This window comes from Plecotus auritus (assembly GCF_963455305.1).
Source record: "Plecotus auritus genome assembly, chromosome: 3".
In the NCBI taxonomy this organism is placed as follows: Eukaryota; Metazoa; Chordata; class Mammalia; order Chiroptera; family Vespertilionidae; genus Plecotus; species Plecotus auritus.
In genome coordinates this window covers 176,292,958-176,318,864 of record NC_137772.1, presented here as the reverse complement: position 1 = coordinate 176,318,864, position 25,907 = coordinate 176,292,958, and the positions used below count along the sequence as shown (strand labels likewise).

General features: G+C 39.9%; 1 protein-coding gene across 1 annotated transcript in view; it reads right to left on the bottom strand.

Annotated features, from left to right (window-relative positions):
* Positions 1-8,024: 8,024 nt before the first annotated feature.
* FAM186A (family with sequence similarity 186 member A) overlaps positions 8,025-25,907 on the bottom strand; it is a gene marked incomplete at both ends in the record, with an annotated part of 109,322 nt that continues 91,439 nt past the window's right edge. The window contains 3 exons of the mRNA XM_080660224.1: positions 8,025-8,211; positions 8,864-9,015; positions 11,078-11,270. Coding sequence (XP_080516350.1) covers positions 8,025-8,211; positions 8,864-9,015; positions 11,078-11,270 — 532 coding nt within the window. The remainder of the gene's footprint in view (positions 8,212-8,863; positions 9,016-11,077; positions 11,271-25,907) is intronic.

Here is a 25,907-nt window from a genome sequence, read left to right as displayed (position 1 = left end):
AGCTAGGGCTCATATATTCTTAATTTACTGTCTCCCTTTGCCCATAATAATGCTTTTGGCCTTGAATTATATTTTTCTGATATTAGATGTCTGTTTGGCTTTCTTTTGGTTTATAGTTGCCTTTTTCCATTTCTTTAACTTAATCCTATCCTTTCTTTTAATGTGTCCCTTGTAGACATTATCTTGCTAGACCTTGTTTTGTAATACAATCTGAGAATTCTGTCTTTTCTTTGGTGAATTTAACTAATATATTAAATTCCTTTTATGTTTTTTAGGACTGTTAATTCCATCTTAGTTAATATATATTTAATCCTCACCTGAGGATGTTTTTCCATAGATTTTTAGAAAGAATGGAAGATAGAGGGTGGGGGAGAGAGAGAGAAGCAGCTATGTGAGAGAGAAACACCGATTGTTCGCCTCCTGCACATGCCCTGAACCTGGCCAGGGATTGAGCCTGAAACTGAATTGAACCCATGACCCTTTGGTCTGCAAGCTGACACTCTGACCACTAAGCAAAACCGGCTAGGGCTAATTCCATCTTAGTTTAACTTTTCTTTTTGCTCACTCATTTCCGTGAATAAATCAACTTTTTCTATGGGTTTGAAAGGCTTTCATTTTATATTTCTTCTTCCATTGGTTATCCATAACTTGTTAAGACTCTTGTATTTATTTTGCCCAATTTATAGAGCTTATCAACACCTATCTGTATCCCCCTTGCTGGGACAAATACTTTAACACACAAACACTCTTACCTACCTCTGGATGTTGCACTTTATCCCCTACTTTGTTATATCATCTTCCCTCTATTTACTTTTTTCTCTCCTATTAGATAGAACTCCTATTATATAAATGGTATTATTTCTATGTCTACCATCCATATTTCTTTATTCTTATATTTTCTTTATATATATATATTTTTTATTGATTTCAGAGAAGAATGGAGAGGGAGATAGAAACATCAACGATGAGAGAGAATAGTTGACCAGCTGCCTCCTACATACCCCACACTGGGGATTGAGCCCACAGCCCGGGCATGTGCCCTGACCAGGAATTGAACTTGTGACCTCGTTTCATAGGTCAACATTCAACCACTGAGCCAAGCCGGTCGAGCCATTCTTATATTTTTCACCTATTATTTCTTCTCAATATCTTCTGGAAAAGTTTCTTGACCTGATCTTAAGCTATGTCCATTTTGCTCTTTATATCACCTAGTGAGTTTATTTCAACTGTATTTTTAATATTCAGTAATCCTACTTGGTTCTTTATGATTGTTTCCACTTCGTTAGCAATGTCCTGTTTGGTGACATTTATTTGGCTTGTATTCTATTAATTCTTGTGTCATCCATAATAGGTTTTTCGGCTTATTGCCTTTGTAACTGTCTAGTTATTTTTCCCTGTGAGATATTTTCCCTCAGGGTTATCCATTCATTATCTTGCTGGATAGTGAAGAAAAGAGGAGGAGATCAAAACTTAGCTGTGCCACTCCTGATGAGTGGAGGGTCTAACTCTTAATATCATCATGTGTGTCACTGTCATCAGAAGGCTTTGCCCCTTAGTGAATCTCTGTATACCTTCTCTTGGGCTTTGTTCTCTTCTAAAAATGTGTTTGACTAGCTCCCTGGGTGAAAAAGGCCTCTAGGAGAAGGTAGGAGGAAACCCTTAGATGTTTGTTGGTTGAACCAGCACTTACTGTTTTTTTTTTTTTTTCAATCCTACGTCTTAATAGTGTTCCCCTACAAACTTGTTTTCAGTGTTGTAGGGCTGATGGGAAAGGCAGTGATCTACGGTGGGCAATGTGGTGTATAGAAAAGAGCTCAGCTCAAAATTTCTCTCCAAGTCTACGCTCTATGTTGGGAGTCTGGCCCTCCTCGGTCCAGGCTACTATTCCCCTTCTTTACCAAATCATAACCACCTCTGACCCTCCAGGGGTTTCTGCTGGTTTTCTTTTCTTTTCTTTTAATACCATTCATTTTTTATTTCTGAGGCATCTTTTTGTGACACTTTGTGATCATGTCAAGGGCTGTATGATGTCCTTTTAATGACAGCCTACCCCAGTGTTTGTTGAAGCTGTGTGTTTCTAATAATATAGAGCTAAAGATATTTTTTTCTTGAGTGATCATGGTAGTATTCTGGAAATGAAGATATTTAACCTGAATGACTGATAGGCAGAATGTAAAAGCAAAGGATAGACAAAGCAATGTATATACGTGAAAGAAAGCAAAATAATCATTTTACCAAAATATTGAACTTTACTTTCAACATGCTTGTTTAATTTTACAGTCGCTTGGGATTCTTGTTAAACCTGGAAACAAGACAAGATAATTAATCTTATTACAAATTTCTCTTAAATACATTTATGAGAATATAGATGACTCATAGGGAAAATAAGAATGCCCCAGAACTCACAAAGTTAAACTAGTAAAATTGACATGGCAAATGTCTCCCAGGACCAAAATCAGGAAGATCAGGGCTTGGCAATACCTTTTTATTTATTAGACCTCCTACCAGTCTCAATGTGCTATCTTCTCTAGTTGTAGGATTTCCATTCAGCCAGATTTCAGATGGTTTTGAATGATGGTTGTTCTGTATTTTAGTTGTAATTTTAATGTGGTCGTGGGAGGTGGCAAGTACCAGAATTTACCTACACCAAGTATGTCAAACTCAAAGGCTAACACGGGCCAAATAAATGAGGCATGAGGTCCGGGAGCCACAAGTTTCACATGCTTGACCTACACCATCATGTTGGTTCTCTTTTCTTTCTTTTTTAAAAAAGTGTGTTTAATTTATGCTTGGTATTCCATATACAAACATTTCATTTTGTTGTTGTTAATCCTCATTTGAGGATATTTTTTCCATCAATTTTTATTTGTTTAAAAAATTTTAAGTTCTTTTTAAAAAATATGTTTTTATTGATTTCAGAGAGAGGAAGGGAGAAGGGGGAGAGAGGGATAGAAACAGCATTGATAAGAGAGAATCATTGATCGCTGCCTCCTGCACATCCCCTACTGGAGATGGAGCCTGCAACCTGGGCATGTGCCCTGACTGGGAATCGAATTGTGACCCTCCTGGTTCATGGGTTGATGCTCAACCACTGAGTCACACCAGCTGGGCTTTTCCATTGATTTTTAGAGAGAGTGAATAAGAGGGAGGGAGAGAGAGAGAAACATTGATGTGAGAGAGAATCATGGATATGAGAGAGACACACCGATTGGCTGCCTCCTGCACACATCCCGTCTGACACGTGTTGTTCACGCAAAACAAGGACTGTTGATGCTGTCTACCATGCATCCAGCTACGAACTGGTCCACACCAATACCCTAGTAAAGAACTGCATCCTGCTCATTGACAGCACCCCAAACCCATTATGCACTGCCCCTGGGCCACAAGAAGGGGCCGAGCTGACTCCTGAGGAGGAAGAGATTTTGAACAAAAATGATCAAAGAGCTCTAACCGGTTTGGCCCAGTGGATAGAGCATCGGCCTTCGGACTGAAAGGTCCCAGGTTCGATTCCGGTCAAGGGCATGTACCTTGGTCGCGGGCACATCCCCAGTAGGAGGTGTGTAGGAGGCAGCTGATTGATGTTTCTCTCTCATCTATGTTTCTAACTCTCTATCCCTCTCTCTTCTTCTCTGTAAAAAAATCAATAAGATATATATTTTTAAAAATTATCAAAGAAAATTCATTAGAAATATGATGAAAGAGAAAATAATGGCAAAGTTAGCAGTCTCCTAGAGGAACAGATCCACCAGGCAAGCTTCTTGTATGCAACCCTTTAAGACCAGGCCAATGTGTCAGAGCAAATGCCTGTGCACTAGAGGAGCTGGAGTTCTATCTGAGGAAAATCAAGGCTCAGAAAGGCAAATAACTCCTCCCTCCTCCTATCTTAGCTCATGTAATAAAGGTGTTTATTGTTCTAAAAAAATAAAAAGGAAGAAAGAAAGAAAAGTGGGAGAAGCAGCATGCTGCGTAGCCAGCATAACTGTCCAGGTTGTTGGTACATCCTGACAGTGGAGACAAATCCAAATCACAATCTTATGTGACAATCATTGATAGCACATAAGTAGCTTCCTCTGCCTTGATTCTGTATTTACCGGGCAACTTTCCAATTTATGACTTGTGTGCTAAGTCTTTTTTCCCCTCCTTAGGGAAAATGCTGTAACAAGTCAAGGCAAGCATCTGAACCTTTTACTTATTTTCAAGCATGCAACCCCTCCCCCCTGTAGGACCATCCCTTAGGGAAATAAAGGATTATGATACATCACACTATGTGTCAGCTTTCTCCACCTATATTTTAAACAAGATTTGAATAGTGAAAGACAGTATGTGTATGTATATGCTTATGTGTGACACAGAGTAACAGTGTCACAGAGACATAGGGTAAATTTCAGAGAAATGGCAGATCCCATCATTCTGACCCTAATATTTGTCTACTGTTTGGTAAGATTTTTCACATCAGATAGTATTTACCTCAGTGGAAGAAAAATATTTAAGCAGTTTAGCTTAAGGTAAGTTTCATGTCTACAGTATCTATGATAATAAAAGTGTAATATGCTAATTAGACCGGATGACCTTCCAGACGAAGCCATGGTGGCGGGGGCCGAGCCCCTTGCACAAATTTCATGCATCGGGCCTCTAGTGGTGAATATAACTTGTTTGAAAGTCTGCTTCTGCCTCAGCTTCCTATTCTCTAAAATGCTTGCTCTATTTACCTCACCAGGATGGTTGTGAGGTTAAATTTGATATTAGAATCAGGGTGAAAAGCACCACACAATTGTGAAGTGTTACTGTTATTACTATTATTTAACAGGGAGTAGTATTTTCCTCAATAAGAATTCCAGCACATATTCTACAACTTCCAAAGCTTTCTTTTCTCTAAGAGAGTCCTGTTGAAAACTTTTTTTTTTTTAAATATTTTATTGATTTCTTACAGAGAGGAAAGGGAGGGGATAGATAGTTAGAAACATCGATGAGAGAGAAACATCGATCAGCTGCCTCCTGCACACCTCCCACTGGGGATGTGCCTGCAACCCAGGCACATGCCCTTAACCGGAATCGAACCGGGGACCCTTCAGTCCGCAGGCCGACGCTCTATCCACTGAGCCAAACCAGTCAGGGCGAAAACTTTTTTGATAGTTGTTATCTTTTGTAATTCCTCAGTATTTCCTCACCCCCTGCTTTGATTATTACCTCTTTGGGGACAAAAACATAGACTTATTCATTCATCATTAAACTCTTTTGAATATTTCTAATGGGCCAGGCAAAGTGTCAGACCTCTGAGGATACAATGAGACAGATGCATAAACAGATAATTATAATAAGTGGGAAAATATAATGATCGAGTAATAAGCTTAGGATATTATGGAAGTGTGGAGAGCTGACATACAAGGGCAATAGGCAGAGTTAGGAAAGGCTTTCCTGAGGGGAAAAATATAAACTGAATAAGTCAGTAGTACTTATGGCTGCAAGGAACAAAATCCCTGGCTAAGGATGGGTTGAAGCTATAAGACCATTTATTACTCACTTTGAAAGCCCAGAAACAAATGCGGGTATCTAACAATTGGATGTCATCAAGGACAGGTTTTCACTTATCTCTTTTTTTTTCTGTAATTCTTGGCGTATTTTCTTTTTGTCCTGTGGTTATCAACTCATTGTTGCCAAAGATGGCAGTAACTCCAAGCACCATATAACACATCAAGGCAGAAAGAGAAATTTTAGTTCTAGTCACCCCTGTTTGAAACAGAAAGGAAGGGGACTGGGGAGTAGGAAGATTTTCATTTCATAGGGTTTTTATTTTGTAGGAGATAAAGCAGAAGTAGCCATACACGATTGGCCCGGATCTTTGTACATATTGTTCCTTCTGCCTGGCAACCATGGTCTCTTGAAACCTTCCCACTTACTGTATCTCAGTACCTAGTTATAGTACCTGGCATGTAGTAAGTAGTTAGCAAATGTTCTTGAAAGGAAAACAGGCAGAACAAAAGTAGAGACAGTTGAACACAACAAGCAAGTAATCTCCCAAAAATGTAGTCTCAAATCAGGGGAGTAACAGGGCCATTATGATACAGAATGGTAAGCCCTGGCCAGTGCAGTCAGTGGTTAGAGCATTGGACTGGGCACTGAAGGGTTTCAGGTTGGATTCCCAGTCAAGGGCACATACCTGGGTTGTGGGTTCATTCCCCACCCCCAGTTGGGGCACATGCGGGAGGCAACCAGTCGATGTGTCTCTCTCACATCGACATTTCTCTCTCTTCTCCTCCTACCCTCCTCCCTTTCATTCTCTCTGAAAGGCAATGGATAAAATATCCTCAGGTGAGGATTAACAAGAACAAAAGGATGTTAAGCCCTGGCCATCGTGGCTCAGTTGGTTGGGCGGGCATCATCCCGTGCACCTAAAGGTTGTTGGTTTGATTCTGTCAGGGAACATGCCCAGGTTGCGAGCTGGATCCCCAGTTGGGGGCGTGCAGGAGGCAGCTGGTCAATGTTCCACTCTCACGTCGATGTTTCTCTCCCTCTCCCTTCCTCTCTCTCTAAAATTCAATAAATTATCTTTTTAAAAATATTTTTTTTACTGATTTCAGAGAGGAAGTTTCGGAAAGGGAGAGAGAGTGTTAGAAATATCAATGATGAGAGAATCATTGATTGGCTGCCTCCTGCAGCCTCACACTGGGGATCGAGCCTGCAACCGGGGATGTGCCCTGACCAGGAATCGAACCATGACATCCTGGTTCAGAGGCTGACGCTCAACCACTGAGCCACGCTGGCTGGGCTTAATAAAATATCTAAAAAAAAAAACACACAACAAAACACAAAATGGTAAGTGCTAGGATACTGTTAATTACAAGATACATTGAGAGCACAGAGGAGTCAGAGAAGATAGCTCAGAAAGTGTGATAGTTTAAACTGACTCCTAAAGGACAGTAGAAATAACTAAACCCAGAAGGAAAGAAAATCTTTGGTCTGTACTTTAATTGACACAACATAAATTAAATATAATGCTCTTTGGGGAAGGAAGGACCTTGAAGAGATTCTAGTGAGAAAAAAAGGAAGTATAAATAGTAACTGATTATATAATGTCCATTATTACTAATTTAAGATTTCTAAAAATTGGTATTTCCTGTACTTATTCTATTTTAGTGGAAAATAGCAAAAATCCAAGACTTCCATTTTCTTATAATGTCTTAAATTTTTTTCATTGTTTTCAGTATCTCTTACTCTGAAACTTTTCAGGCATCTACCTCTACATTAAAACTAATACATACATATTTTGCAATAGCTGTAAAAAATGGAGGTTTTGGCACAATAGAAGAGTTGCCATATTAAATATAGGATGCCTAGTTAAACTTGAATTTCAGATAAAAAATGAATAATTTTTAATATAAGAATACAATTGCATGGACTCTGCTTATAGTACTAAATCATTGGTTGCTTATCTGAAATTCAAATTTAATTGGGTGTCCTATATTTTTATTTGCTAAATCTGGCAATCCTAATAATAGATACCAAATTCCAAAGTGCTAAACTAGGATTTACAAAGTAATTTACTCTTAATCTCTAACTCACTCTGAGAGTATGAAATCATCAAGTGAGAGTCAGGTTTAACAGAATTTGGAAAGGTGGATCCACATCACCCACCTTCCCTATTCTTCAGTATATCCTGGGATATAAGCACTTAATTTATCTCAAGTTGGGCCTAGATATGACAGCTGCACTTAAGGTATGTTACTGAACCAGGAGGTGGACAGAAGCATGCTACTATGGTTTTTCTGGTACTTTCAATAATAAAATCCCAATAATAAAGGGTGGAATTCAAAGTGGACTGATCTAGTGTTAGATTAGGTTTTGTGGTATTATAACTGGTTGCTTTGTTTATATTATTCCATAGTGACATCTGCAGGCCTCTAGAGAGAAACACTAATACTTTTGGTAACTCCTTGGTGCTGTAAGAGAAAGTTAAGTTGGGTGGGGAGGAGGGAGGGAGGTATTTGACCAAAAACCCAATTATCAGAATGCTTCCAGTCCTTAACTTACTGTGATTGAATGGATGCAAGAGATTTTCTGAAGGTAGACTGAACATCTAACTGGAGCAGCATGGGAATAGGTGGGTACCCACCCAGCTGGGCCCACAGTGAATGTATTGATGTCTTCTCAGTTATTGGGTAGCTTGAAGTAGATTGATCAGCATTCCAGATAGCTTCCATCTGGTCTTCTTGTCTAGAGAGTAAGAGAGCACTAACTGAAAGCACCAAACTCTCCTGTACTCCATAGGCAATCAAAAGATATGATTCTTATTCTCCCCTCTTTTCTTCACCACCCTATCCTATAATGCCCTTCCTCACACTGAGGAACATTAGTCATGCCCACTTTGACTGAGAAATGAATTAAAACAGCAGAATTTGCTGAAATTGCCCCACCTCCCCCCACAAAAGCTGCATTTCCATGATTTTACCTAGTAATCTATTTTAAAACTGCCTTCTTAGCTGCCTGGATTACTGTATATGGACCATATCCAGAAAATTTTTTTCTTTTTTCCCCAGCAACAATCTTTTTCCTCTTCCTTCCCAAAGCTCCTACCTTCTTTTTTCTTTTTTTTAAGTAATACTTCTAAGTTTCTTCATTATGTATTAATTTGTTGCTTAGTAAGAATGGATCAGCTTCTTTTTAAAAAAGGAACTCAAAATTGGATGTTAAGTATTTAAGTAGGAATATATATAAATAAGCCTCTTGTTAAATTAGCTAAGAAAATTAATAATCCTTGGACTCTCCACTATACCATATTATAACTGTGGGGAAGGGGAAGATCTTGGACAGAAAAAAAAGCATACCATCCAAAGAAAGTTTAATGTCAGTCTTTCCTACTACATACCTTAATTTCTTGAATATGTCAGATTTTCTGTCCTCTTTCATTGGTAGCTCTAGGAATGGCTGTTGGATAAATTTGGTAGGGGTAGGTTTCTGCTTTTTGTCGATGAGCAAAGGAACAGGTTGACTAAGATTCAATTGATATATATCTTGGAGCTAAAAATAAATAAATAAAAAAGGAAACAATGAAAAGAAAGGGCCAGAATCTTCAGGAAGGTCTTCTGAGTTGGCCCTAGCATAACTATGACTCTTCATTTATCATGGATTTGCAAATCCTATTTCTTCATTCTCTTTCTCCCCTTCTCCAACTACTCCTCAACCTCCACCCCACCTCCAACACAATTTCAGTGGTGGCAGCTATAATATATATAAGCCTGGCTCCTGAGTAAGTTCTGATCCTACCCCTTTCATTTCCTAGCTGTGTGACTTTGAGCTAGTTGCTAATTTTATCTGCACCTCGTTCTCATTATTCCATGAGAAGGATAATAACACAGGGTTGTTGTGAGAATTGTATAACATAATATATATGGGAGCACTTCATACATTGTAAGAACTATGCAAATGCAATGATAGCAAACATTTACTGAATCCTTACTGAATGTCAGATGCTTTCTACATAATAATTCATTTGATATTTACAACAACCTTATGAGATAGGTGCTATTATTGTCCTTGTCTTATATATGGGGGTTTGGAGTTTAGAAAATTTAAGTGGCTTGCCCACCGTCTACTAGTTAGTATGTACTGAAGCTCAATTGAATCCATGTAGTCTGGTAGCAGAACCAACCTCTTGACCACCACCCTGACTCAGTGAAAGGTATTTATTTCATTTCTATCCTCTTCTCTCTTTTGCTTTTTCCTCTCCCTTCTTTATGCCTTAATACCCACCTTATCATCTAGATTAAGGTTGCCTGGACCCCAGACCCTATTCATCCTCTGACATGCCCTAGATATTGTGATTCCTGTTAGACAGTTCATGACACTGCCAACTGATCTTGCTTTCCACTTACACTGGCCATATTTTCCAAGCAAAAACCTGTCAAAATATCCATTTTTTTTTTTACAACGAGCTTTAATTCTTAAAATGTAGCCCTTCTGGAAAATTCAGAATATGTCTCATTTGAATCAGGCTATGATGAGAAGTCTCTGTACCTTCTAAAATAGCAAGTAAACTGATCTTATTAAGTAACTAAATTAATTAATTTAGTGAAAGAAAAGGATATATAGATACAAAATGTTCCTAGAATTCCCAGGATGTTCCAGAACTTCATGCTAGAACATGTAATGGGAGCAGGTAATCCCAGAGCAAAGAGCTCTAATCTCACCTTTATAACTTTGAGGAAGGTCATCTCAGAGGGGGCTCTGGGACATAATGAGTGGATTGTTAGAGTTAAACAGGGTCTTCTGTGCATGGTGCTATGTAAGCAAGTTAAATAAACCCTTCTCTCTTTTCTTGTAAACTCACCGAATTAAAACTTGCTTTCTGATAGTTGTGAGGAAAAGAGTAACTCTCATGAATCAGTTGGAGGGTAGTGACTTCAAGAGAGTCTGGTAGATGTGGGTTGACTAGGAATGAGTTGAACACTTCTAGAAGTCTCTCCTATTCTAACCTTTTCTCATCTAGAAAGTCCAGCCAGTATTCCTGTTGTCAATTTAGGAGTTTCACTGAAGTCACGGTGTAATTGATTGAATGGTGACGCCCCAGATATGTGCACCCAGATCCTATGAATGTGACCTTATTTAGAAAAAGGGTCTCTACAGGTATAATTAAGTTAAGGATCTCAAGATGAGATCACCCTGGATTAAACAGGTGGATCCTAAATCCATGACACATGACTTCGTAAGATTCAGAAGTAAAGACAGACAAGCTGGGGAAAGGGCTAAGGGAAAAATGAAAGCAGAGGATAGGGGTTATGCAGCTACAAGCCAATGAATGCCAATGATTGTCTATAGCTACCAGACTCTAGGAGAAAGACATGGAATACATTTCTCAGAGCCTCCAAAAAGAACCATCTCGATTCTTTCTCCATCTTGATTTCATAAACTGGCCTTCAGAACTCTAAAAGAATACATTTCTGTTGTTTTAAGCCATGAAGTTTGTTACAGTAGCCCTAGGAAACCAATATACAAGCTATCTCCAGATGAATGTTATTTTCAAAGCTTACCACTCTCATTTTTCTTGTAACACACTGGGGCGAGGGAATAGAAAACAGATTACCTGGCTAAATAAGGACATCATTTTCCTCAGGCACTGATTCCGGTTCTGCTCTAGAGACTTCTGCTTCTCAGTCCAGACCCTCATCATCTTTTCCTGGTAGCCATCAATTCTGTTCAGCATTATGTAAAGGTTCTGGGTCTCATAACCTTTCCCACTGTTTTGGATGGCTTGTAATCTTTTGATTATATTGTTTCTGGAAAAAAATTAACAAGAATTAAATTGATATAATTACTGAGCTTAACTTAGCAAACCTGGCCTTAGTTACTTCAATTCTCATCTCATCCTTAATAAGTAGGGAGGGATGGGATAGGGATAGGAGGCTTACTTAATGAAATCTTAATCTAGTTCCATATATGACTAAACTTTCAAAAATCTATATGACTGTCAAATTTTCATTAACCCTTCACAGTTTAGTGTTATAATAGTGTTGTTTATTATTATTTTAATACATTAAAATTTTAGTATTGATATGTACAAGACATAATTCTATATAATAAAAGCCTAATATGTTAAGTGTTTGGTCATCCGGTTGTCCATTCAACCAATCAAAGCGTAATATGCTAGTGATGTGCTAAGGCCGCTCAACTGCTTGCTATGACATGCACTAACCAGGTGACCAGTTGACCAGGGGGCAGACAGTTGACCAGTTGAACAGTTGCTATGACATGCACTGACCACCGGGGGGCAGATGCTCCTACCAGCAGGTTAGCTTGCTGCTGGGGTCCGGCCGTTTGAGACTGAGCAAGCCGGGCCGGACACACCCTGGAGCCCTCCTGCTGTCCCTCCCTGGCTGGCTAACCTCCCGCATCTCCCCCCGCCCAGCCCCGATCATGCACTGGTGGGGTCCCTCAGCCTGGCCTGTGCCCTCTCCCATCCAGGTCCTCTCAGGGGATGTCGGATAACCAGTTTTGGCCTGATCCCACAGACCAGGCTGAGGGACCCGCACTGGTGCACAAATTTGTGCACCAGGCCTCTAGTACAATTATAAAAAAGACAGTCTTTTTGCCTTCAAAGCATTTCAAAGCCAGAATAGGAGACTAATAAATTAACTGTGTCAAAGAGAGAATGAAACAAATGCTAAATAGAAATGTAAACATGCTATTTGAGCAAAAAGAAATGCATAATTAATAAGATGTTGAATAGGATCTTGAGGAATAGTCATAAAAATGTATTCTCTTTACTATAATGCATACTACCACGTTTGGGCCTCCTAAACAAATAGTGTTTCACCATCCCTGTACTAGAGGAGAGGAAAAGGAATCTGAGGGGGGAAAAATTAAAGATTTTTGAAGTGATTTTTATAGAGAGAAGGGAGAGGGAGAGAGAGAGGCTATTAGCTGCCTCCTGCATGCCCCTACTGGGGATCAAGTCTGCACCTGGGTTACATGCCCTCACCTCTTGATGCATGGGTTGATGCTCAACCACTGAGCCATACCGACCGGGCTAATTGATTTTCTGAAATCACATAAATAAATAGCATATTTGGGAAGCAAACCTAGATCTTTTCCCTTTTCAGAATACCAATATTTCTCAAAGTGTGTACTGAATCATTTGTCGGGGAAGGAGGAAATGCTTGTTAAAATACAGATTCCAAGACTCCCCAGAACTTTTTAATCAAAATCTTGGTGTGTAGGTTTTGAGATCTATATTTTAAACAATCTCAGGTAAACCTAAAGTTTGGGAAGAAGGGGATGAGGAATTCCAGGTTGAAGTAATACTTAGTACAAATGTAAGAGAATGGAAGTTATATTTTGGGAGTGGTGAATAGTCTGAGACTTTTAGACCATGGATATATGAAAGGATATGGTGGGAAGGAGACTGGAATGGCTGGATTATGAAAGGCCTTAAAAGGCATGTTAAAGAGTTTGGATTTTCAGGGCAGGAGTTGGCAAAGGGAACCATTGAAGATATGTTTCTAAACATAGGTGTTTTACATACATATATAAACACACACACAGAGAGAGGAAACAACTTTTAGGTGCCTTTTGTGGGTTATAATTAATAGCTTAGAACCTACTAAACATATGGATCATTTAATATTTAATTAAATTAATTTTCCAATAGCCTTGGATTTTTTTTCCATGTCCTATAGGTGATTTTTATTTTTTTCACTCTTAGAACCATCTTCTTTGTGCGTGTGTGTGTGTGTGTGTGTGTGTATTTATTTTTTTTATTTCTTTATTGATTAAGGTATTACATATGTGTCCTTATTCCCCCATTCCCCCCCCCCACCTCCCATTCATGCCCCCACGCCCCTGTTGTCTGTGTCCATTGATTAGGTTTATATGCATGCATACAAGTCCTTTGGTTGATCTCTCCCCCTTACCCCCACCCTCCCCTCTCTTCCCTGAGCTTTGACATTCTGATTGATGTTTCTCTGTCTCTGGAATTTTTTTTGTTCATCAGTTTATGTTGTTCATTATATTCCACAAATGAGTGAGATCATGTGATATTTATCTTTCTCAGCCTGGCTTATTTCATTTAGCATAATGCTCTCCATCTCCATCCATGTTGTTGCAAATGGTAAGAACTCCTTTTTTACTGCAGTGTAGTATTCCATTGTGTAGATGTACCACAGGTTTTTAATCCACTGATCTGTTGATGGGCACTTAGGCTGTTTCCAAATCTTAGCTATGGTGAATTGTGCTGCTATGAACATAGGGGTGCATATATCCTTTCTGATTGGTGTTTCTAGTTTCTTGGGATATATTCCTAGAAGTGGGATCACTGAGTCAAATGGGAGTTCCATTTTTAGTTTTTTGAGGAAACTCCATACTGTTCTCCACAGTGGCTGCACCAGTCTGCATTCCCACCAGCAGTGCACGAGGGTTCCTTTTTCTCCACATCCTCGCCAGCACTTGTCATTTATTGATTTATTGATGATAGCTATTCTGACAGGTGTGAGGTGGTACCGTATTGTCCTTTTGATTTGCATCTCTCGGATAATTAGTGACTTTGAGCATGTTTTCATATGTCTCTTGGCCTTCCTTATGTCTTCTTTAGAAAAGTATCTATTTAGGTCTGTTGCCTATTTTTTTTATTGGATTGTTTATCTTCCTTTTGTTAAGTTGTATGAGTTCCCTGTAAATGTTGGAGATTAAACCCGTATCGGTGATAACATTGGCAAATATGTTCTCCCAGGCAGTGGGCTTTCTTGTTGTTTTGTTGATGGTTTCTTTTGCTGTACAGAAGCTTTTTATTTTGATGTAGTCCCATTTATTTTTTTCATCTTTAGTTTCCATTGCCCTAGGAGCTGTATCGGTGAAGATATTGCTTCAGCATATGTCTGAGATTTTGCTGCCTGTGGATTCCTCTAATATTTTTATGGTTTCCCGTCTTATGTTTAAGTCCTTTATCCATTTTGAGTTTATTTTTGTGTATGGTATAAGTTGGTGGTCTAGTTTCATTTTTTTTTTTTGCATGTATCTGTCCAATTTTCCCAACACCATTTATTGAAGAGACTGTCTTGACTCCATTGTATGTTCATGCCTCCTTTGTCAAATATTAATTGAGCATAGTGATTTGGGTCAATTTCTGGGTTTTCTATTCTATTCCATTGATCAATATGTCTGTTCTTGTGCCAGTACTAGGCAGTTTTGAGAACAGTGGCTTTGTAATACAGCTTGAAATCTGGTATTGAGATCCCACCTACTTTGTTCTTCTTTCTCAGGATTTCTGTGGCTATTCGGAGTCTTTTTTTATTCCAGATGAATTTTTGGAGAGTTCTTTCTAGGTCTGTGAAATATGCCATTGGTATTTTAATGGGGAGTGCATTGAATCTATAGATTGCTTTGGGTAGTATGGACATTTTAATGATATTGATTCTCCCAATCCATGAACATGGTATGTTCTTCCATCTGTTTACGTCTTCCTCTATCCCTTTTTTCAATGTCCTGTAGTTTTCCGCGTATAGGTCTTTTACCTCCTTAGTTAAGTTTATTCCTAGGTATCTTAATTTTTTTGGTGTGATGGTAAATGGGATTGCTTTTTTAGTCTCTCTTTCTGTAAGTTCACTATTGGTATATAGAAATGCCATAGATTTCTTGGCGTTAATTTTGTATCCCGCTACATTGCCGAATTCATTTATTAAGTCTATTAGTTTTTTTTATGAAGTCTTTCGGGTTTTTTATGTACAATATCATGTCATCTGCCAATAAGGACAGCTTTACTTCTTCTTTTCCAATTTGGATGCCTTTTATTTCTTCTTCTTGTCTAATCGCAATGGCTAATACTTCCAGTACTATGTCAAACAGGAGTGGTGAGAGTGGGCATCCTTGTCTTGTTCCTGTTCTTAGGGGAAATGGTTTTAGTTTTTGCCCATTGAGTATGATGTTAGCTGTGGGTTTATCATATACTAGTGGCCTGGTGCACAAAATTCGTGCACATTAAAAGGGGATTAATTAGAGGAAATAATTTAATATTGTTATTTGCCCTTTCTCTATAATAGAAGTGTCAGAGATGAGAGAAAATTAGTAAAATGTATATGAAAACCTTCCTCCTGTCAGAGTCTGGGGCACACCACGGGACCTAGAGTCAAGTCCCCGCCCACCCACATGTGCCTCAAAATTGCATGAGACCCAGACCTGGCCAGCCTCCCCCTCATTGGGATAGATCCAGACCTGGCTAGTCCCACCCTTGTCAAGCCCCGCCAGGCAGGGAACATAGCGTCAGGTCCCCTGGCCCAGCGCCAGGATGGGGGGCGTGGCCTGAGGTCCCCCAGCCCAGACCGGGGTGCGGGGGGCATGCCTTGAGGACCCTGTCAAGCCCCGCCCGGTGTGGGACATGGCCTGAGATCCCCTGTCAGGCCCCGCTGGGTGGGGGGCATGGCCTGAGGTCCCCCGTCAAGCCCCGCCAGGCAGGGGTGGGGACGCACAGCCTCAGGTCCCCCGGCCTGGCACCGGGAGTGGGGAACAGCCTCAGGTCCCCTGTCAAGCCCCATCAGCAGAGGGGTGCAGCCTCAGGTCCCCCCTGGGTGGGGGGCGCAGCCTGAGTTCCCCTGACCCAGCACTGGGGGTGCACCTTGAGGTTCCCTGTCAAGCCCCGCCAGGCAGGGGGGCGCAGCCTCAGGTCCCCTGGCTCAGTGCTGGGGCGGAGGGTGTGGCCTGAGGTCCCCTGGCCTGGTGCTGGGGCCGGGGGAGCAGCCTGAGGTCCCCTAGCCCAGCACCAGGACGGGAAGTGCACCTTGAGGTCCCCTGTCAAGCCCCGCTGGGTGGGGGGCGTGGCCTGAGATCTCCTGTTAAGCCCTGCCAGCCTGAGGTTCCCTGTCAAGCCCCACAGGGGTGGGGGAGGGTGTAGCCTCAGGTCTCTGCTGATTGCTCATTAAGGCTCTTTAAGGGAACTTGGCCTCAGCTGTGGGTGCAGCCATTTTTGTGACGGAGTGATGGTTAATTAGCATATTCCCTCTTTATTAGATAGGATAGCTTTTATTATGTTGAGGTATGATCCTTCTATTCCCACCTTGTTGAGAGTTTTTATCAAGAAAGGGTGTTGGATTTTGTCAAATGTTTTTTCTGCATCAATTGATATGACTATGTGATTTTTATCTCTCAATTTGTTTATGTGATGTATCACGTTTATTGATTTGCGGATATTGTGCCATCCTTGCGTTCCTGGGATAAATCCTACTTGGTCATGGTGTATGATCTTTCTGATGTAGTGCTGGATCCGATTTGCTAGAATTTTGTTGAGGATTTTGGCATCTACATTCATGAGGGATATTGGCCTGTAATTCTCTTTCATTGTGTTGTCTTTATCTGGTTTTGGTATTAGGGTGATGCTGGATTCATAGAAGGAGCTTGGAAGTGTTCCTTCCTCTTGAATTTTTTTGAATAGTCTGAGGAGGATAGGTTTTAGTTCTTCCTTGAATGTTTGGTAAAACTCCCCTGTGAAGCCGTCTGGCCCTGGGCTTTTGTTTGCTGGACTGCTTCAATTTATTCCATAGTTATTGGCCTATTGAGATTCTTCCTGATTGAGTTTTGGAAGGTTATATTTTTCTAGGAATATGTCCATTGTCTCCAGGTTGTCCAGTTTGTTGGAATAGAGTTGTTCATAGTATTTTTTAACAATCCTTTGTATTTCGGTGGGGTCTGTTGTTATTTTACCTCTTTCATTTCTGATTTTGTTTACTTGGGTCCTCTCTCTTTGCTTCTTGGTGAGCCTGGCTAGAGGTTCATCAATCTTGTTTATCCTTTCACAGAACCAGCTCTTGGTTTTGTTGATCTTTTGTATTGTTTTTTTTGGTCTCAATGTCGTTTATCTCTGCTCTGATCTTTATTATTTCCTTCCTTCTGCTTACACTGGGCTTTTCTTGTTGCTCTCTTTCTAACTCTTTGAGTTGTACAGTTAGGTAATTTTTACCATTGTTTCTTGTTTTTTGCAGTAGTCTTGTAGAGCTATGAACTTCCCTCTCAAGACTGCTTTTGCTGTGTCCCATGGATTTTGGATTGTTGTGTTTTCATTGTCATTTGTTGCCATGATGTTTTTTTATTTCTTCCTTGATCTCTCCGGTAACTTAGTCATTGTTTAATGGCATGCTGTTTAGTCTCCATGTGATTTTTGGATTTTTTGGATTGTTTTATTATAGTTGATTTCCAGTTTTATGCCACTGTGATCTGAGAAGATGATTGATATGATTTCTATCTTCTTGAATTTGAAGAGACTTTGCCTATGACCCAACATATGGTCTGTCTTTGAAAATGACCCATGTGCACTTGAGAAGAATGTGTTTTCTGTGGCTTTGGGGTGAAATGTTCTGAAGATGTCATTTCATCTGGTCTAGTGAGTCATTTAGGATTGGTATTTCTTTGCTGATTTTTTGTTTAGAGGATTTGTCCAATGGTGATAGTGGGGTATTAAAGTCTCCTACTATGATTGTATTGCTGTCAATCTCTCCCTTGATATCCTCCAGGAGGTTTTTTTTTTATGTATTTGGGTGCTCCTGTATTGGGTGCGTATATGTTTACCAGAGTTATTTCTTCTTGTTGGATTGCTCCCTTTAGTATTATGAAGTGGCCTTCCTTATCTCTTGTTATGTCCTTCACTTTGAGATCTAATTTGTCAGATATAAGTATTGCTACCCCAGCCTTTTTTTCATTTCCATTCGCCTGAAAAACCTTTGTCCATCCCCTCACCCTCAGTCTGTGTGCATTTTTTTTTCCTGAGGTGGGTTTCTTGTAGACAGCAGATATATAGGTCGTGTTTTCTTATCCAATCCGTTACCCTATGTCTTTTGATTGGGGCATTTAATCCATTTACATTTAAAGTTATTATTGATAGGTACTTATTTGTCACCATTTTCATTCTTTACCCCTGTGTTCATTCTTCGCTTCCGATTTCTTTTTTTTTTACAGTAGACCCATTAGCATTACTTGCATTGCTGGTTTGGTGGTAATAAATTCCCTTAGTCCTTTTTTGTCTGTGAAGCTCCTGATTTCACCTTTAAATTTTTTAAAAATATATATTTTATTGATTTTTTACAGAGAGGAAGGGAGACAGGGATAGAGAGTTAGAAACATCGATGAGAGAGAAACATCGATCAGCTGCCTCCTGCATATCCCCTACTGGGGATGTGCCTGCAACCAAGGTACATGCCCTTGACTGGAATCGAACCTGGAACCCTTCAGTCCACAGGCCGATGCTCTATCCACTGAGCCAAACCAGTTAGGGCTTCACCTTCAATTTTGATTGATAGCCATGCTGGGTACAGTATTCTTGGATTCAGACCGTTCCTTTGCATGACTTTGTATATTTCATTCCATTCCCTTCTGGCCTGATGAGTTTCTGTTGAGAAATCAGTTGCTAGTCTGATGGGGGTTCCTTTGTAGGTAACTTTCTGTCTCTCTCTGGCTGCTTTTAAGATTCTTACTTTGTCGTTGGTATTTGCCAATTTAATGTGCCTTGGCGTTGGTCTTTTGGAGTTCATTTTGCTTGGGACTCTGTGAGCTTCTTGGATTTGTGTGGGTTTTTTTCTTCCCTATATCAGGGAAGTTTTCTGTCATTATTTCTTCAAACAGGTTTTCTATTCGTTGCTCAGTTTCCTCTCCTTCTGGCACCCCTATTATGTGGATGTTGTTTTGTTTCGTGTTGTCCCAAAGTTCCCTTAGGCTCTCCTCTTGCTTTTTAAATTTTTTTTCTAGAAGCTGCTCTACTTCGGTATTTTTTCCTACCTTGTCTTCTAGCTCACTGATGAGGTCCTCTGCTTCTTCTAGTCTACTCTTGATGCTTTCTATTGAGTTCTTTACAGCAGGGATGTTATTTTTCATTTCTTCTTGGTTCTTCTTCATTTCCTCTTGGTTCTTGCTCATATTGTCGAATTTGTCTTCCATTCTTTTCAGCCACCTTATGACCATTTCTCTAAATTCTTTTTCTGGAAGGTTGCTTGCCTCCATTTCGTTTACTTCCTTTTCTGGTGATGCCTGCTTTTCTTTCATATGCGGGCTGTGTCTTTGTCCCCCCATGGTCTCTCTTCTCTGGGTGTCTGGTTATGTAGTTCTCTCTCTGCTGTGTTGATTTAAAGGCACAAAATACAACACAACCACGTACAACACACAAGGCACTGAACAGAAATGTATTCACGATATTAATAACCCCAAATAAAGGTGACCACCAGGGAAAGGCAAATTAGGGGATAGGAGAGAAAGAAGAGAAAAAAAAAGACAAAAGAAAGGAGTGCCAAAATGAAATTGGGAAAAGGAAGAAAAAAAAGTAAGAGAGAAAAGAAAGAGAATAAGAAAGAAAAGGGGAACAAACTATATATATGGGGAGGAAACTCCAATAGAACAGCCACTAATCCCAGCAAATGCCAGCAAGAAGTACCTGGAGATGAATACAAACTACAAACAACAACTAATATCAAGCGAGGCGAGGGAAAACAGAAGCAAAAAACAAACAAAAACAAAGCAAACAAAAAAACAAAGCAAACAAAAGAATAAGCAAACCAATCTCACAAACAAGCATAAAAAATCGATATAATCAACATTCAAGCAAACAACAACAAAAGGACAGAGAGAAAAACAATTTTTTGGATAGTGAAGACAGAGAAGAGAGAGGTGTGTATGAACTTGGAGCAGGGGATTGGAAATTAGATATATAAGTAGGGTGAAATTTTAACAGGGGGTAAAAAGAAAGAATAGGGAAAATCTAAAGCAGGAGAAAGGTAAGAGAAACAGGGCAACAAAAGGGTAAAAGTTAGGAAGAGAGTGATGGCATAAAGATAGAGTTGAGATAGAGTAGAATGATGCGAAAGGGAAGATGAAAATAGAATGTAGAACACTAATCCCAAAGTAAAATAAAGAGAAAATAAAATGACACTTTTTTTAAAAAAAGGTAAAATAGTAGTAGTAATAATACTGATTGAAAATAAAAATGTAATCATTAAAAAGGTAAAATCAGAATTAGGAATAATGGCGGCGGAATAGACAGACGTGTTCCGAGCCTTGTCCCGGAGCAGAAAGAAAGAACAGCTGAGGGTCGCACAAGGAGTGTTTGTTGGCCGGTTGGGAGACAGCTGAATTCCAGAAGGAGGTGGGGGACTGCTGAACGGGGTTCCCCTGACCTGGCAGCACGAACTGCGGCTGGGTCCCCTCCCAGAGCTGCGGGGTTGGACGCGGAGTCTGCGCCATCTTGATCCTGAAAGTGGAGCTTATCTGAAGCCTGAGAATCCACAACTGCGGCACCCCAGGAACAGCTGCGAGCCCCAGAACAACGCTCCCCAACTGGCGCAAGCACACGGGTTCAGAGGAGCTCTACACTCCACCACGGAAAGGTCAGATTTCGCCTGGGATAAGGTGAGGTCTCTGGTCCCGGAGGGAGAGAGGAACGCGCGTTTTGCGGGAGCTGGAGGACCAGGGAAGTCTGTGCCTAGAAAAATCCGTGGCTGTAGGGGCTGGCGTGATCTGTGATTGTGGAAAGGGGTCCTCAGAGCTGCTAAGAGAAGGGCACTCTAAAAAGCAACCCATTTTGATCTGAAGTGCAGGGACACCCTAAGAATTTCAGGCAGTCCAGACTTACGCGCAGCCCCTGCGTTCCCTGGGTGCCTGGGCTTACGCGGAGTCCCGGAGTTCGCACAACTGAGCTTTTTCCTCTTGAAATTCTGGCCTCTGATTACTAAGCCCAATACATAGGATCACCCAGTTGGGGACACCCTGGGAGACTGCAGGGGAAGGTTGTTTTTCTGGAACCTGGGGATCGGAGCTGGGCGTGACCCTCAGAGAGTCAGCTCTGAGGCAGACCACTCCCACAGGCCAGTGGCGAGTGCGGGAAAGAAGGCTCTAACACTGCCTAGAGAGGCCATAGATAGACCCGGAAGTTAATCCAGAAACACTGCCACCCAGGGGCTGAATCACAAATTGACTCTTGTGTAATCAAAAATAAAGGAATACGAGAAATTAAGACACACCGCCTGCTTAAAATCAGGACTGGCTTACAACACCGAAGAGCAGTGGATCGCAGGGAACTGCAATACTGTCTGGACTGAGAAACAGGCGTGCCAAACAGAAAAACAGAGGAAGTGAATGACCTTCACTACTTCACATTTTATTTTTACCTTTTATTTTTTTATTCTTTTTTATTTTCATTTTTTGCATCTTTTAATCAAGAAACTTTTTTTTCTCTTTTTTCATCACTTGATTTTACCTTTTTAATTATTACATTTTTATTTTCAATCCGTATTATTACTACTGCTATTTTATCTTTTTTTTTTTTTTTTTTTTTTAAGTGTCATTTTATTTTCTCTTCATTTTATTTTGGGATTAGGGTTCTACATTCTATTTCTATCTTTCCTTTAGCATCGTTTTACTCTATCTCAACTCTACCTTTAGGCCATCACTCCCCTCCTAACCTCCCCCTTTTCAGTGTCCTGTTTATCTTACCCTTTTACTGCTTTAGATTCTCCCTATTCTTTCTGTTTACCCCTTGTTAAAATTTCACCCTACTTACATATCTAATCTCCAATCCCCTGCTCCAAGTCCACATACACCTCTCCCTTCGCTGTCTGAGCTATCCATAAACTTGTCCTTCTCTCTGTCCTTTTGTTGTTGTTTGCTTGAATGTAGATTATATCCAATTTTTATGCTTTTTTGTGAGATTGTTTTGCTTATTCTTCTTTTGTTTATTTTTTTGTTTGTTTTGTGCTTCAGCTTTCCCTTGCCTCACTCCATATTAGTTGGTGTTGTAGTTTGTACTAATCCCCAGGCACTTGTTGCTGGCATTTGCTGGGATTAGTGATTGTTCTATTGGAGTTTTATCCCCAATATATATAGTCTGTTCCCCTATCTCTCTTAGTCACTTTCTTGTCTCTCTTACTTTTTTTTTTCTTTTTTTTCTTCTCTTTACTTTCCCTTTTCCCAATTTCATTTTCACACTCCTTTTTTCTTTCTTTCTTTCTTTCTTTCTTTTTTCCTCTTCTTCTTTCTCTCCTATCACCTAATTTGCCTTTTTCTGGTGGTCACCTTTATTGGAGGTTATTAATATCGTGAATACATTCCTGTTCAGTGCCTTGTGAGTTGTACCTGGTAGTGCTGTATTTTGTGCCTTTAAATCAACCCAGGAGAGAAAGAACTACATAACCAGACACCCAGAGAAGAGAGACCATGGGGAGACAAAGAGGCAGCCCGCATATGAAAGAAAAGCAGGCATCACCAGAAAAGGAAGTAAACGAAATGGAGGCAAGCAACCTTCCAGAAAAAGAATTCAGAGAAATGGTCATAAGGTGGCTGAAAAGAATGGAAGACAAATTTGACAATATGAGCAAGAACCAAGAGGAAATGAAGAAGAACCAAGAAGAAATGAAAAATGACATCGCTGCTGTAAAGAACTCAATAGAAAGCATCAAGAGTAGACTAGAAGAAGCAGAGGACCGCATCAGTGAGCTAGAAGACAAGATGGAAAAAAATACCCAAGAAAAGCAACTTCTAGAAAAAAAAATTAAAAGGCAAGAGGAGAGTCTAAGGGAACTTTGGGACAACACGAAACAAAACAACATCCGCATAATAGGGGTTCCAGAAGGAAAGGAAGCTGAGCAAGGAATAGAAAACCTCTTTGAAGAAATAATGACAGAAAATTTCCCAGATATAGGGAAGAAAAAACACACACAAATCCAAGAAGCTCACAGAGTCCCAAGCAAAATGAACCCCAAAAGACCGACGCCAAGGCACATTATAATTAAATTGGCAAACAACAACGACAAAGTAAGAATCTTAAAAGCAGCAAGAGAGAGACAGAAAGTTACATACAAAGGAACCCCCATCAGACTAGCAACTGATTTCTCAACAGAAACTCATCAAGCCAGAAGGGAATGGAATGAAATATACAAAGTCATGCAAAGGAAGGGGCTGAATCCAAGAATACTGTACCCAGCAAGGCTGTCAATCAAAATTGAAGGTGAAATCAGGAGCTTCACAGACAAAAAAGGACTAAGGGAATTTATTACCACCAAACCAGCAATGCAAGAAATGCTAAAGGGTCTGCTGTAAAAAAAAAGAAATAGGAAGTGAAGAAGTAACACAGGGGTAAAGAATAGGAATGGCGACAAATAAGTACCTATCAATAATAACTTTAAATGTAAATGGATTAAATGCCCCAATCAAAAGACATAGGGTAACGGATTGGATAAGAAAACACGACCCATATATCTGCTGTCTACAAGAAACCCACCTCAGAAAAAAAGACGCACACAGACTGAGGGTGAAGGGATGGAAAAAGGTTTTCCAGGCAAATGGAACTGAAAAAAAAGCTGGGGTAGCAATACTTATTTCTGACAAATTAGATCTCAAACTGAAGGACATAACAAGAGATAAGGAAGGCCATTTCATAATACTAAAGGGAGCAATCCAACAAGAAGAAATAACTCTGGTAAACATATATGCACCCAATACAGGAGCACCCAAATACATAAAAAAACTCCTGGAGGATATCAAGGGAGAGATTGACAGCAATACAATCATAGTAGGAGACTTTAATACCCCACTATCACCATTGGACAAATCCTCTAAACAAAACATCAGCAAAGAAACATCAATCCTAAATGACTCACTAGACCAGATGGAATTAATTGACATCTTCAGAACATTTCACCCCAAAGCCACAGAATATACATTCTTCTCAAGTGCACATGGGTCATTTTCAAAGATAGACCATATGTTGGGACACAGGCAAAGTCTCTTCAAATTCAAGAAGATAGAAATCATATCAAGCATCTTCTCAGACCACAGTGGCATAAAACTGGAAATCAACTACAATAAAAACAACCCAAAGAAATCAAACACATGGAGACTAAACAGCATGCTATTAAACCATGACTGGATTACCAGAGAGATCAAAGAAGAAATAAAAAACATCATGGCAACAAATGACAATGAAAACACTACAATCCAAAATCTATGGGACACAGCGAAAGCAGTCTTGAGAGGGAAGTTCATAGCTCTACAAGCCTACTGCAAAAAACAAGAAACAGGGGTAATAAATTACCTAACCCAACAACTCAAAGAGTTAGAAAAAGAGCAACAAGAAAAGCCCCGTGTAAGCAGAAGGAAGGAAATAATAAAGATCAGAGCACAGATAAACGACATAGAGACCAAAGAAACAATTCAAAAGATCAACAAGACCAAGAGCTGGTTCTTTGAAAGGATAAACAAGATTGATGAACCTCTAGCCAGGCTCACCAAGAAGCAAAGAGAGAGGACCCAAATAAACAAGATCAGAAATGAAAGAGGTGAAATAACAACAGATCCCGCTGAAATACAAAGGATTGTTAAAAAATACTACGAACAACTCTATTCCAACAAACTGGACAACCTGGAGGAAATGGACATATTCCTAGAAAAATATAACCTTCCAAAACTCAATCAGGAAGAATCTAAACAGCTCAACATGCCAGTAACTATGGAAGAAATTGAAGCAGTCATCAAAGAGCTTCCGGCAAACAAAAGCCCGGGGCCAGACGGCTTCACAGGAGAGTTCTACCAATCATTCAAGGAAGAACTAAAACCTATCCTCCTCAGACTATTCCAAAAAATTCAAGAGGAAGGAACACTTCCAAGCTCCTTCTATGAAGCCAGCATCACCCTAATACCAAAACCAGATAAAGACAACACAATGAAGGAGAATTACAGGCCAATATCCCTCATGAATGTAGATGCCAAAATCCTCAATAAAATTCTAGCAAATAGGATCCAGCAGTACATCAGAAAGATCATACACCATGACCAAGTAGGATTTATCCCAGGAATGCAAGGATGGTTCAATATCCGCAAATCAATAAATGTGATACATCACATAAACAAATTGAGAGATAAAAATCACATAGTCATATCAATTGATGCAGAAAAAGCATTTGACAAAATCCAACACCCTTTCTTGATAAAAACTCTCAACAAGGTGGGAATAGAAGGATCATACCTCAACATAATAAAAGCTATATATGATAAACCCACAGCTAACATCATACTCAATGGGCAAAAACTAAAACCATTTCCCCTAAGAACAGGAACAAGACAGGGATGCCCACTCTCACCACTCCTGTTTGACATAGTACTGGAAGTATTAGCCACTGCAATTAGACAAGAAGAAGAAATAAAAGGCATCCAAATTGGAAAAGAAGAAGTAAAGCTGTCCTTATTTGCAGATGACATGATATTGTACATAAAAAACCCGAAAGACTCCATAAAAAAACTAACAGACTTAATAAATGAATTCGGCAATGTAGCAGGATACAAAATTAATGCCAAGAAATCTATGGCATTTCTATACACCAACAATGAACTTACAGAAAGAGAGACTAAAAAAGCAATCCCATTTTCCATTGCACCAAAAAAATTAAGATACTTAGGAATAA